This window comes from Engraulis encrasicolus, chromosome 23 (assembly GCF_034702125.1).
Source record: "Engraulis encrasicolus isolate BLACKSEA-1 chromosome 23, IST_EnEncr_1.0, whole genome shotgun sequence".
NCBI lineage: Eukaryota > Metazoa > Chordata > Actinopteri > Clupeiformes > Engraulidae > Engraulis > Engraulis encrasicolus.
The window spans coordinates 29427521-29441504 of NC_085879.1; the positions used below are offsets into that span (position 1 = coordinate 29427521).

A 13984-nucleotide genomic window follows, 5' to 3' on the forward strand; every position below is an offset into this window, starting at 1 on the left:
CTCAATACAAAGTCAATTACTTCGTCGCTCGCCTCGCTCTTGTCGTGGCCTGTGTATTTGCCCGGTTAGTTGGCTGGACAGTGGACAGCTATGTGGGCGACCCGGCCCGGGTTCAATTCCCGACTCGGGTCATTTCCCGATCCTCCCCCGTCTTTCTCTCCCACTCGTTTCCTATCCCGACTCTTCTCTGTCCTGTCTACATAAAGTTGAAAACCCCCCAATAAATATTTAGGAGAAAAAAGAGAAGACACTCTGGTCTCAGTAATTCGCCCCCCTTTCCACCCCAGTCTGCATCGGTTTACTATTTGGAAAACTTGACTAGTATTATAGTGCTTCACTACTGTGAATACTTCACTACTACGTACACATTGTCTTTAGTAACCAGCGTTGCCAGATTGGGTGGTTACCTGCCCAATTGGGCTACTTGCGATGGCCGTCTGCGGGTAAAACCGGGAAAAATCGGCCATTTGGCGTTTTTTTTTTTTCATATTCCACAATACTGCTTTTTTTATCATTACTGTACCCAGTATTTCTCTCTGTCAATTCTGGCATTTTGTAAAGGCTGACAGCTTAGCTGACCTACAGCTTAGCTGACTTTAGCTTTACCTACAGGGCTTTGTCTGTCTCTAGGACCCTGACAGCTTTGACTGGGCTCAGAACAGAATAATCTGAAAGCCCCTCCACCAGCCCACCTCAATGGCGGTGGCAGTGGTGACTGAGGTGGTAGAGTAGCTGTTCGGCAACCAGAAGGTTGCAGGTTCGAGCCCCGCTCTGCCTGAGCCCGTCAATGTGACCTTGAGCAAGATACTTAACCCCAAGTTGCTCCTGGTGGCAGGGTGGTACCCTGCATGGCAGCCACTGCCATCGATGTGTGAATGTGAGCGTGAATGTGAGGTATACAATGTAAAGCACTTTGAGTGGAAAAGCACTGTATAAGTGCATTCCATTTACCATTTACAAGGGGTGTATCACAGCCTCCATGACGGTACGATTCAATGTCGATATCTTATTATTTGATGCGAAGCGATTAGATTATTTTCGATACTTAAGAATGCCCCACAATACGATACAATTCGATTCGACTTTTTTCCAATTACTTTCCCACTTGTATTATGTTATGGCACTAGGGCATTGGGCGTTTTGATTATTTTCGATACTTAAAGGATAGTTCCGGCGTAAAATGACAGTTTTACCATCGAATGGTCATGCCACATAATGTTAATGTGTCTAATGATGAGCCATTCTGGGAAGTGCCGTGGCATTACGGAGTTAGCTAATTTTGAGCTTTTTAGCGAAAAACTCTGCCTATGTTAACCGCTGGGGCCAATGTGAAAGATCTAAGTAATTGGTTGTGTTTCAGCAATAAACTAATAATACTTCAGAGCTGTCATAACAAAGGTCTTGTCAACCACGCTGAGGCACAGACAAGAATATAGCTCTAAACATTATTTCTTAAGCGAGTGTAGCGGTGTTGCGCTTGCCTCAGCCGCTAGTAGGTCTACTCACTTAACAGGTGCAGATGAACAGGAATATGATGCTTGTAGCTAACAGCCGTAGGAATCCGTGGATCACACTGCGGGAAACAATAGTCCAATATGTAAATCCAATGAATTCACATGAAGGCAGACGTCACTTTTTTTTGCTTCCGACAACAGACGTCAGTAAACATACAAACGGGTCCTACCCAACTAGGGCCCCGGCAGTGTAAGCCCCCACTAATGTTCCGTTCCCATCCACTTTAGCAACAGTGATCGATTGTAGGCCTATTGGTTATTCATCAATGTTTTCATAATTTTTCATTTGTTTATCCTTATACGATGCGATTCGATTCAATCGTCAGATTATATCGCGATATATCGATACATTTCGATTATTATTTACACTCCTACAATTTACCCAATACTTTTAATTATGGGCCCTTTTCTCCCATGGCCCTGGACAACTGGCCCCTTTGCCGCCCCCCAAGCCAACGTCTCCACAGGCTCTGATCTCTTTAACAAATCTGTGAAATCTAAGAGGCCATGTGTTACTGTCGTAAATCAGTGGAGGAGTAGGAGGAGAGGAGATCTGGCCCATGTTGACGGCTGTTGAGATGGGGTCAACTGATAATCTGAGGCTCCTGTCTCAGGGTCAGGCCTTCCATTTGACAGACAGCTGCACTATCTCTTCTTTTCTCCTTTCCTTTCCTCTCTTCTCCCCTAGACAGCAGCAGTCCATGCAGGCACTATTTCAACAACTATGCAACGTGACGTGAAGTTAAGTAGCAATGAGTTCAACACTCACTCACTCACACGGTCCTCCTTCGTTCCAATTTTCCCTTTCTCTCTCCTATGGTGTGCCTGATTTCTCTCTGTATCTTCTCTCTCTCTCTCTCTCTCTCTCTCTCTCTCTCTCTTTCTCTCTCTCTCCCGTTTCTCAATTTTGCTTTTTTCTCACCTTCAGTTTTCTTTCTCATTCTCACCCAACTCAACTCATCTCCCTCTCAGCCCTGTGTTGCGTGCTGCTGTCTCTGCCTATGCCTATGCCTCTGTCTCTGCTCTGTCTGTGGTTGAAGGGTGTCCGTCCCTCACTCCTGAGAGAAGAACAGTCAGGTATAATTGCACCGTGCCCCGGGGGGGCGGCCACTGCTCACTGTCAGCCGCTGCCGCCTCAGTCGACGGAGGCGCCATGTGTTGCTCAAGTACTGATGAGGCTCCGTGATAAGCATTTATCCACCCCCCTATCCTATCCACAACCCTGAACAGTGTGCTCTCTCTTTCTCTCTCTCTCTCTCTCTCTCTCTCTCTCTCTCTCTCTATTTTTTTTTCTCTCTCTTTCTCACTCACTTGTTCTCTCTCTCTCTCTCTCTCTCTCTCTCTCTCTCTCTCTCACACACACACACACACACACACACACACACACACACTGTAAGGCGGAGAGGCCGGGGGCAAGCAAGTAGGCTGTACCCAAACCAGGGGGTGGGGTGGGGTGGCGGTCTACTTTGATGTGCCGCTATTACTGTTTTGTCAGGGAGACAGATGAGATCCCACGCCACAGCTTCGGCTGAGTTCTGCACTCATGTACTCTGCACCTTTACATGCTGTCCTTTCGTTCAATGCCCCAGTCTGTGAGACTGGAGTTGAGACCTTTTTTTTCTTTTTTTTTTTTAGCTCTGTCAGGTTACTAAACACTGTAATGTCAGCCTTTGTTAACCCAGTAAGACATGGGCTGGCCCATGCCATAAATTTGCTGTTAGCAGAATGACAACAACGAAGTCGCCATGCATTACTAAAGGCCCTGTGCACTGTCATACTGGTGTAGTAGTACTAAGATAGTAGTAGTTGTAGTAGTAGTAAGATTTTCAGTGTCTATTACAGCGTTCCAGTGGTGGAATGGCGTGTGTTAAAGGTGCACTGTGTAGGATGGTGGCCAGAGTAGGTATTGCAACTATACTACTCATTGAAAATGCGTTGTCTGCCAAATTTGATATTTTCATGAATATTTACTAAATAATTAACTAATATTCATTAGTATGACCAAAGAACAGTACGTTTTGCAGCGGCAGACAATGGAGAAGATCCCCCTTTTCATGTGTGAAAAGCGCAATTCTCCCAGTCATAAAGAATACTTAGAATGGGATGGTGGTGGTAAGTATTCACGAAAAAGGTAAAATTTGTGAATGGACGGCATGAATTCTGGAAATAAACAACTAAAAATATTACACAGTGCACCTTTAAAGGGCTACTGTCAGGTATGCTTTACCTACCCCCCTTTGCAGCACACAGTACTCCAACTCCCATTGTCATTGTGACACAGCACTCCACAGCACACAAGTGAACACTGCACGCTGCTCAAAACAAAATTGCATTTATGCCTCACTTGTGCAAGGGGGCAGCCACAAATGGCACTTGAAAGGGAGCAGTGCATGCTCAGCGTACCAGTAACCTTTGGGCTACTGTGTCTGATGCCCTAACTGCTTACCCATGACTGCCCACAGTAAAAATACCAGTGTTGAGTTGAAATTAATTCCATTCAGATAACATTTGGTACGACTCAAAATTAGTGTTAATTGTACTCTTTTGTCAGTGTAACATATTCAGAGCTAATTCTACTCAATATTAAGAGCTGTAGAGTTGAAATTACACTGGCCACCAGCAGAATTTCACGCTGAATTTTGATCCCACGTTAGAAAATTTGACTCAAATGTTGTAAATACTCTATCCGGACTTACTGTATATAAGTTAACTCTGAAACATGGACACCCCATTATTTTACGATGTAAGCAGCACTCTGTAGTCAGTCTGTGCTAGTGACAGGCATGCTTTGACTGCCCCCCTCTTTAAAGAGCCGCAGCAGCAGTAGTCCCCGAGGTGATAAATGCTGAATGTGGGAAAGTGAGTGAACTGCTGGTTGTCAGTGGCAGAAGCAGACAGGGTGAAGGGGATGTGCCATGTTTGTTTGGAGACCAGTAAGAGGATTGGGAGGATGGGGAGGAGGAGGATAGTTGTACTTAGAAACGCCAGTGGGGGGCGGGGGCACAAACGGGTCAGCTGTCCCAGGCCCAGGGAGAGAGAGGGCCCAAAGGATAGGGTCTTCATTACATACTATGTTTTCGATGGCAGGGCCTTTGTCCTGGGCCTGGCCAAAGCTGTTAGCGGTCCTGATGAGGGGTATGTGAAGGGGGGGGGGGGGGGGGGGGTAGTAGGATGGCTGTACTGATAGCGCAAATGAATCTGCCCCTTCAAAGTGATGTTGTCTATGTGCGTCTAATGTGCTGTCTCTAATGATTTGAATGGCGCATAATGGTCTGCTTACATTTCACTCGGGCCTGACAGGAGAGGAGGGGAAGAAAATTTGCTGTCGTTGCCAAGGGCGCCCGAGAGCCTACTATGAACATCAAAGATCCTAACTGCCAAATGTTACCCCCCTCACACACACATACACACACACAACTACCACCATCACCACCACCAGCCTGCGAGGTGGCACACATTTCTCTGCAGATTTCCAGTACATACAATAATAAAATGTTTTATTTTAAAGACGTCTTAACTTCCCAATGTAACACCCCCAACACCTCCACCACCACTGGCCTGCAAGGTGGCAAGCATTTCTCTTCATATTTCCAGTGTCATGAGTAAAGTTGTTAGGCAAGGAATCTTTTACCAGAAGCCTCTCTCATCTCGTTGTCATCATCTGAGCTTTTCTCTCCAGATTTCCAGTGTCATATATATTTTTTAAATTAATAAAATAAAACACTGGCTGGCTGGGAGACCTTTACCAGAAGTCTCTCGTCGTGTCAGTCTGAAACTGGTTTACGACTGGGAACTTTGGGGAAGCGGCGTGCCAGTAAATTCAGAGACACAGTTCCCCCATCCTCCCCCACCCCCCCCAGTCTCCCCCATCCCCCCCACCCCCCCCCCAGTCTCCCCCGTCCCCCCAAACAACAAAAAACAGCAACACATGCCCATTACACACGCGGGCGGAACTGGAAGTTTTTGCGGCCATGGCTGTGATTGAACTATAAACGTTTAATCAACCCATGGGCCCCTGTGGAATTGTTTGTGTTTGGTTTCATGCGTTATGAGTGGACTGGGTGAGATTAATGGCAGTGCTTAAAAATTAGAAGGACCAACAAGATCCATCAACTAACCATAAAGCGAGCTGTAAGAGAAAGGAGAAGAGGGGAGGGGAAAAAAAAACGATATTGTAAACATAATCCAGGATGTTCCAGATTCTAGAGAAACAACCCCTGACCGCTCGAAGCGCTCAACATGAGATAATTACAGTTAAATTACGTTCATTCCTCTATTACACTGTTTTTGAGAGTCTTACTTGCAAGGCTCTAGGGCAAGCGCTTTAGGACATATAGTGCATTTAAATAAACACAGAGACCTTACGGTTTACATTACACTCCATTATCCTAAGTATTCTCCAAACAGAGTAATTGTTTTGATATACTTAGTGGTACTCCTATTTTCAAATCCTTAAATTGAAAATTAGGTCTGATTTTGTTTACAATATGGTGGAGTCCCTCCTTCCCGGACCTTTTTTTGTGTCTTTGCCCAGAGTCTTTTGTTTAACTCGATAGTCTGTGGCAGCGGAGGAAGCAGTGGAAAAACAAATCCGGTCAAAAAAGAAATGAGTCCCAAGTGACTTAGCTCCTCAGGACCTATGGAAAGTAATTGGATGCAATCAGGGCAATCTTTTATTTTAATTAGCCATCAGTAACATGCCATCTTTCTTTCTTCTTGCTGTTATTTCAGCGGATGACGATGTTGTTGCTTTGCTGTGTCACACAACTGCAGAAGTTGGGTTTCAATCGTGCCATTCAGTGTCTTTAGTTTACAATATGTATCGCCCCTGCTCTCACACACTCTCTCTCTCTCTCTCTCTCTCTCTCTCTCTCTCTCTCTCTCTCTCTCTCTCTCTCTCTCTCTCTACCATGCCCTCGCTCACACACACGCACACACTCACTCTCACACATACACACACACACGCACTCACACACACACGCACTCACACACACAGGGAAGCCAACAGAGGGTAACACAGGGATAGTTGTCCTGGGCCAAGGGAGAAGGAGGACACACAATTGGATCCTCATACAGTATTTGTATGCATTGAGTTATGGGGGCCTTTCCGATAACTGTGTCCTTGGCCCGTCAATGGCTGTCAATGGCCCAGCCCTGCACACACACACACACACACACACAGTGCTCATCTTTTGACTTGTGTGAAATGCATGATGGTCTGTCTACTGTATGAATCACCAGAATCAGCCACACCACATTGCTGTGATTGGTTACGGAGCCAAATCACTGTTTGGAGAGTTTTAACAAGGGATCGCTCTCTCTCTCAAAACCACCAAGTTTCAGTTTATACAAAAGTAGTTTTGCTGTGTATTTGTCTTTTGTCTTTCTTGACAAGCAGAGGCGCATCGTTGACTTGAATTGTGTTGGATGTTTTGCATGGGTGAAAAAACGCTTGGCATGGGTATTTTCACCCTAATGCGTTGTGGGGGTTTCAGAAAATCTGTTAATATTGTGTGGATACAAAAACAATTGGAATCGTCTGTACCATTTTGTTGTGAGTTTGCAGGTAACGTGTGTGTGGCTTCTCCAAGATACTGTACAATGATGAGTACTAAGAAATTGTAGGCTAATATGAGTTAATTGACAAAGTATCCCACTTATCACTTGTGTCTTTCGAATGAGCTTATTGTTCTCTGTGTTGAACTGGGCAGGCTATGGTGATTATGAACATTTGTCTGTTTGCTCTGCTCCACCCACATAAGATCATTGCCAATCACAGCAGAACATGTTTAATCTCTCACCATTTTGTCTGCATGGATTTTCAATTTTATCACCTGACATACAGTACAAGTGCAGCACAAAAAAACACAGGGGTCATAGTGTGAATATCCTATATCTCAGTGCACTTAGAAAGCACTTATTACTAAACCCACCCTCTCCCAGCACCATTCTCAACAAGCACAACATCGGCACTTGTCTTGAAGTTAAAAAAAGAAAAGAAAAACGAAAGCAAAAAAAAGAGAGAGAAATGTAATTTTCCCCTTTTGCCCCTGAACCCAATGGCCGCCCCCTTTTGGAAGATTTATTGGCAAAAGATTGTAGGCTCTGTTGACGTTCTAATATTCCGCTCTAAGTTCTAGAACCTTCCCTTCCTGACCCAGGGTCACTGTCATTCCTCGCTTCGCCATAACTGTCTGACTCACTCGAGCAAAGGATGGGTAATTGCTGGGCAGGTAACTCATTTTGGCCTCTCATTTATCAAAGGGCACAATCTGAATCGCTCTCCGCGACTCTCTAATTTATTTTTCCACCTTCTCATGATTATTACCTCTCGACCTTTGGGAAATAGTGTTTTGTGAAGAAGAAGAAGAAAAAAAACGTTATGACTGCTGCAGGAACCAGGTGCTGAAAGTATAGTGTTGTCACTACCTAATCAAATGCTGGGAGGGAAACGGTTACAGTAATGCAATCTGTTATTTGACGGTATCCTGACAAAATAGGCACATCAGATGTCTTACAAGGGGTCATGCGCCGAAACACTGTTTTGTTGTTGCTGTCAGAGCGACTGTTTTGTAGGTTGTAAACCCAGCCTAATTGTTGTGGTATATCACTGGCGTTCTCGCGAGTTTGTTTCACCAGATTGTTGGATGTGAGACAATAGTTCTCTACAGCCCATTGCTTTTCTTGCTGTTATTACTTGTGGTTTTCTGTTAACAAAATGTTAAGTGCAAGCAACACAAAGTGCCCTTGTTACGACACTCTCAAAAATTAAGGTAGGCTATTTCAAATGACTTTGTTTATGTGACTGACAAAGGAACAATAGCGAGGGATCTACCATCTTTTCTCCAGGTAGAAGAGGTGCATTTGGTAAATCCTTTCGTGGCTGCATTGACTGACAAACTGAAGCCAAAGTACTTCGACTTTGTTTATTTGTCAGCAAAACTGTGGAGGTTCATGATGTAGCCCAGTGGTTCTCAAACTTTTTCCATCATTCCCCCCCTCAGAGGGTCTGGATGCCTCTGTGCCCCACTTTGAGAAACTCTGATGTAGCCTACAATACTTCCATATCATACTGACAGGCTAACAGGCGTTGGACATCTTTGTATTTTAAATTTGGCACGTCTTCAATGGCAATCATCATCATTGAGTGCAGCTTTGGCCAGGCATACAACTGACAGTGAGATAAAGCTGTCTATGCACTACATAATTTAGTTTAAACTCTGGTGTGTCTTCCTATGGCAGGAAGATATATAACAAGATAACATTTCTGTTTCACAGAAGCATCTTGGGTATGATTATACAGTTGCCTTGCTTTACCTGTATGAGTAATAGGTAACAGAAATTCAGACAGCAAAACATTAAGACGGTTTCTGAAAAAGCATGGTAAGCACTACAAACTCTGTGTAATGGCATTTCAAAGCAGCAACCACGAGGAATGAAGGCACCCTTTTCATGACCAACAAGTAATGTGTTATTTAAAACTTTGTTTTCATACCTTAATTACTTTTTAAAGCTAATTATCTCCTCTCATCAACTTAATTAAACACCAATAAAAGCTAATATGTCAACCCCCTCAGAGGCCGAACATATTTCCTTCTGATTTTTTAACCCCAACTCCTGGCCACAAATCACTGCCTTTGCTGTGGGAAACCATGAAAGGAGGGGGGAGGGTTGAAAAAGCACACAAAAAACCTGCTCCTTAATTGATTTGCAAGCATTTACACGAAAAGTCAAGCTGTGAACACAGTGATTCATAAAGCTTAATGAAGCCATAAGCCGGGGCCTCTCAACATGGCTCTAAACCTGTCGAGATCACAGAGCAAGGTCTCACCCGCCTGGACCAGTAATAAGAGAGAGGAGGCATAGACAGCGTGGAGGCATTTAAGTGTTACTTTTAACTGCATGCACCCTGATTGAGGCTACTGGGCTTGCCGTCCTGTGTTGCCGCCGGTGGCTTCCTTGCCTTCTGCTGGAATTGACTTGTTGACAGCGTGCTATGACACACTGTAAGCGGGTGGAGAAAAGGAATTAGGCCTGTAGTAAGGCAGGAAGGGAAGGGAAGGAGTGAGTGGAAAAATGGGACTCCCAACAACTGGGTTTTTTCGTAACACATGTCAGAGCTTGTTTTCCTCCTGTGTGAGAATTCTGTTGACAAAGCATGGTCATGCATAAATTTGCCAAAAAATATTTAGATTTCAAGGTTTTAAAAAAATAATTTGCATTTGTTTATAGTAGTCTATAGAACATTTCATTAAGCTGCAGTTGGCCTGTACCTTACTAAAACATGAATCATGTGTCAGGTGAAGTTGAACACGACCAGGCCTAGCCTACTCTCTTCTGACAAGGTGATGCACACCTTTCCATTTGCAGTTGTCACTTTGCTGTGAACTGTACGTGCGTCACGTCACGTGACGTCGAGGAGCAGAAGGTTTTGAAATGATAGGCTCGCACTAATCAGACTGGGCGCCATGCACCTCAGGAAGGTAGCAATTTTCCGTCATTACCGTTAAATCTCGCTTAAAAGAACCGGATTCCAACGGCCTAATTACAAGGTGTTAATAATAACAATATAATGACAGTAATTTTCATGCTAGCCCAGAACCTTAATCCAACCCCAAGTGCCTCTCACAGCTCCCCGGAGGACAGGATGAGCCTGTTCAGGTAGATCTCGTTTCTTCTCTTAGACTTACAGTATGACCATTAGGGCTGAGTGTGTTTTCCCACATTTGTTTTTGTACAATAAATTACTCTGTCATGGTGGTGAAATAGATACACGCTTGGTTTGTTTGCTGACCCAATACAGAGATGTCTAAAAGGTGACGAATTAATAGCCAATTATGTCACCTGCTTCTGCGCAACACTCAGGCGCCAACTGCATTGCGCACTCATCGCGCACTGGCTGCTACTGCATGAAGTTCCATCCGATCCATTTTTTTTATTATTATTGAACAAACAATAAGGCTGCCAACCCCGTCTTTCCACCGTCTTGATGTGACACTATTTCGATTTTTTTAAACGAGCAAATTTATTGAAGACAAACATTTAAATTGATGTTAGAAACATTCTCCTCTTCAGGCAATTAGCTACAAATTACCCGCCTTCATGTTTACATGGGACAAGTACCTCAGGGCCCCATCGCGCGCGCCTCACCCTTGCCGTGTCCCCAGACTCGAACGCCAATGAGACGTCCTCTTCCTCAACTATTTTTGGCTGTGCAGCGATTGGTTGAAAGTTTGTATACCTCAGACGATTTCCCATGTTAGAGTTCTAGTTCAGAGAGAGAGAGAGAGAAAGAGAGAGAGAGAAGGCAAGAGTTACCATCAGATAAAGTCTGTCCACACTTCGTTTGCCTTATTGTGTTCAAGGTCAATGTTCGACCCACGGCGATTTTAAATCTTTGCGTTGGTGGAGAAACACTGGAGACATGGATGCTGGGAACTTTAAAGAGTCGCTTTCCTCGGACGAAGAGGCAACCTCACGGGCATCCCCGAGGGACCAGAAGACATCCGTGTCAAGCTTACCTTTCAGCGTGGAAACGTTGATGTCGGATAGAGGAACGCGCACCGCCAGCGACCAGTTGCATCACCAGAAAGGGATGCCGTGTTTGTCCAGAGGGGAACTTCCATTCACGATTTTTAGAGACTCAGTCGCTTCTGAAAACTTCCCAAAGCATTTTGTTCCCTCTTCACCAGTCAAGTCTGAAACGTCTGATCAGGATGACACCCCTAACTGGGCCACAATATCCAGATTATCATCACCAGCAAGTAAGAGAATTGTGCTTTTTTTGCATTAATGCATTAACATTAATGCATTAACATTAATGCAATTTTTTTGTTTATGGTTAAAAAGGAATAAAATTGAGTATGTATAGGCCTAAGTGCAGACGATTTGTGTGTGTGTGCAATTAAATATGCTACTGAAATTTGAAATGAAACAACTTCACGTTGGTAATAATGATTCTGGAATTATGTTAAAAGAAGGCTTCATCAACATTAAAAATGGTATAGTATGAAAGAGTTTTCAGACCCACAACTAACCAAATGTATTTAATGTAATACATTTTATTTAATAACTTGGGGTGCGTGTTAAGGAAAACGTCAAGCGTGCAGTATAGGCCCTACTAAAGGGCTGTTTGCATGTGCAGTAAGCCAACAGTCTATTACAGTATCTGAATGCATTGGATTGGATGCATGACTTCATCTACTGTAATTGTCTGTCTTGGTTGCAGGACATCCTAGTCCTATGTGCTTGCTGCTAAAGAGGTGTTTGTACTGTATGTACAGTAGGTCCTAGGCTATATTAGGCCTATATGCATTCAGTGAAATTAATTTATAAATGCATCATGTAATTGTCTGCTCTGTTACAGAACAGCCTAGTCCTTCTACATGCTCGCTAAGGTAGAGGTGTGTTTTTACTGTATGTAGGCCTACAGTATATTATATGAATGCAGTGGGACGCATGACTTACTTACTTACTGTATGTAATTCTCTAGTTGCAGGACAGCTGAGTCCGTCTACATGCTCACTAGGGGAGTGAGAGGTCTGTTTGTACTGTATGTGCAGAGCATGAATGGGACGCATGCCTTACTGATTACTGTATGTAATTGTCTGGTTGCAGGACAGCTGAGTCCGTCTACATGCTCGCTGCGGAAGCACAAGACCAACCGCAAGCCCCGCACGCCCTTCACCACCTCGCAGCTGCTGGCGCTGGAGCGCAAGTTCCGCCAGAAGCAGTACCTGTCCATCGCCGAGCGCGCCGAGTTCTCCAGCTCGCTCAGCCTGACGGAGACCCAGGTGAAGATCTGGTTCCAGAACCGCCGGGCCAAGGCCAAGCGGCTGCAGGAGGCCGAGCTCGAGAAGCTGAAGATGGCCTCCAAGCCTTCCTTACTGCATCACCACCACCCACACCACCACCACCCGGGTCTGGCAGGGCTGCCGCCGGGTCTGTTCCCGCTGGCGGCCCAGTTCCACGCGGTGGCCGCTGCCTCTGCTGCTGCTGCTGCTGCTGCTGCCTCGGCCTCCTCGTCCCATGGTGGTGCCACCTCTCCCTCCTCCTCCTCCTCATCTCTCTACGGACAAACGTACCCTTTCCGCCGGCACATGCTTCCCTTGCCCCCTGTGGGACTGTACGGAAACCCGATGGGATACGGTGTCTACCATCTGTCCTGATTTTCTGAGCGCCACGGTTGCCAGACAGCCAGCACCTCGGGACATGCTTCTATATTGACCCAAGAAGTGCCTGAAGAGTTGATGATGTACTACGTATCTCTTCAATAGCTTAGATAGACCAAATGCATACACATTTGCTTGTTTGTTGACATGTGCTCAAAATAATGCACCTTAAATAAGGCATCACACCCGGGATTGAGGTGTTCTTGCATCTAAGCTGAGTGTTTTAAAAGGCTAGTGTGCACTGCTGACAGTACATAGTGTTTAATCCGTAATAAACACTCCAAATTAAATAACTTAGGGTGCAATAGTCTGTGCTTTTAAACCAAAAATTGGCCGGTATTTTACAAGCACTTTACCAATGTTTTTTGTGCATGGAGATTTTAACCCATCAGATTTACTTCTACAGTGTGTGTTCTTATATCCTTTCTGGTAGTATTTTGATAATTCAAAAGTGGAGAAGACGCGCTCACACTATCGCCTAAATAGGCTAATTTAACAGTTCTTAACTGAGTGCTGAATCCCACAAAAAACATAAATGAATGAATGAAGTGAAGGACAGCACTCTTCAGATTTCTTCTTTGTTCATTCGCCCAGATTTCTTCTTTGTTCCTTCGTTTCATGCATTCATTTATGTATTTTGATAATGCCATGCCAATGTCCATACCCAGCCAACCATCACTGTGTGCAAACAACCATATTATTGTGGATGAAGAGAGTACAAGGGTGACTGAGAGTGAGTTGTTGACATAAATACTGATAAAATGTGGGTTTTTTTCCGTTATCACAGTGAAATTAGAATTTTAATAAAACCTAATAACACATTTTATATGACATAAATCCAAAGATTTGTGGATTTTATAAACAAAGCTTTGCTGTCCTCTTAAGAGTACTGTATGTTAGACATATGTGTAGTCATTACTGCGAGGTTGCACTTCAGACACACTATGGTAAAAATGCTTAAGAATTATTAATTGAAAGAGAGGTTTTTGTTCAGATTTCCTAAAATTGTATGTATGTATGCTCTCATCCACTCATAGTACTATTAAACATATTTATATAGAAGAGATGTACAATAAGATTACTGCTATATTGTGTTTATATATAAAATTAACATCAATGAATTGTGTGTCAAAGACTGTTGATGTATTAAATGCTTTCTTGACTTACAACGTTTCTTCGCTCATCTGCAAATTCATACAATTTTTATTTTCTGTCTGGGAGTAGATTTGCGTATGGAACATTAACAGTAGTGATTCCATTGATAGACTTTAATGTTGTTTGCGTAGCACAGTCAAAGTC

The 13984-nt window shown here is 44.1% G+C and overlaps 1 protein-coding gene and 1 long non-coding RNA gene across 2 annotated transcripts in view; both read left to right on the forward strand.

Moving 5' to 3' along the window:
• The window catches only part of LOC134440535 (uncharacterized), an 82548-nt gene that overhangs the window by 15715 nt on the left and 52849 nt on the right, over positions 1-13984 (forward strand). The window lies entirely within an intron of this gene.
• msx2a (muscle segment homeobox 2a) lies at positions 10813-13396 on the forward strand. Its single transcript, XM_063189593.1, has 2 exons — positions 10813-11278; positions 12132-13396. The coding sequence occupies exons 1-2, from the start codon at positions 10939-10941 to the stop codon at positions 12680-12682; spliced, it is 891 nt and encodes a 296-aa protein (XP_063045663.1). The 5' UTR covers positions 10813-10938; the 3' UTR covers positions 12683-13396.

Coding starts and splice junctions, on each gene's coding strand:
- msx2a (XM_063189593.1), top strand. CDS start 10,939: ATGGATGCTGGGAACTTTAAAGAGTCGCTTTCCTCGGACGAAGAGGCA. Junction 11,279..12,131: donor CAGATTATCATCACCAGCAA/GTAAGAGAATTG, acceptor GTCTGGTTGCAG/GACAGCTGAGTCCGTCTACA.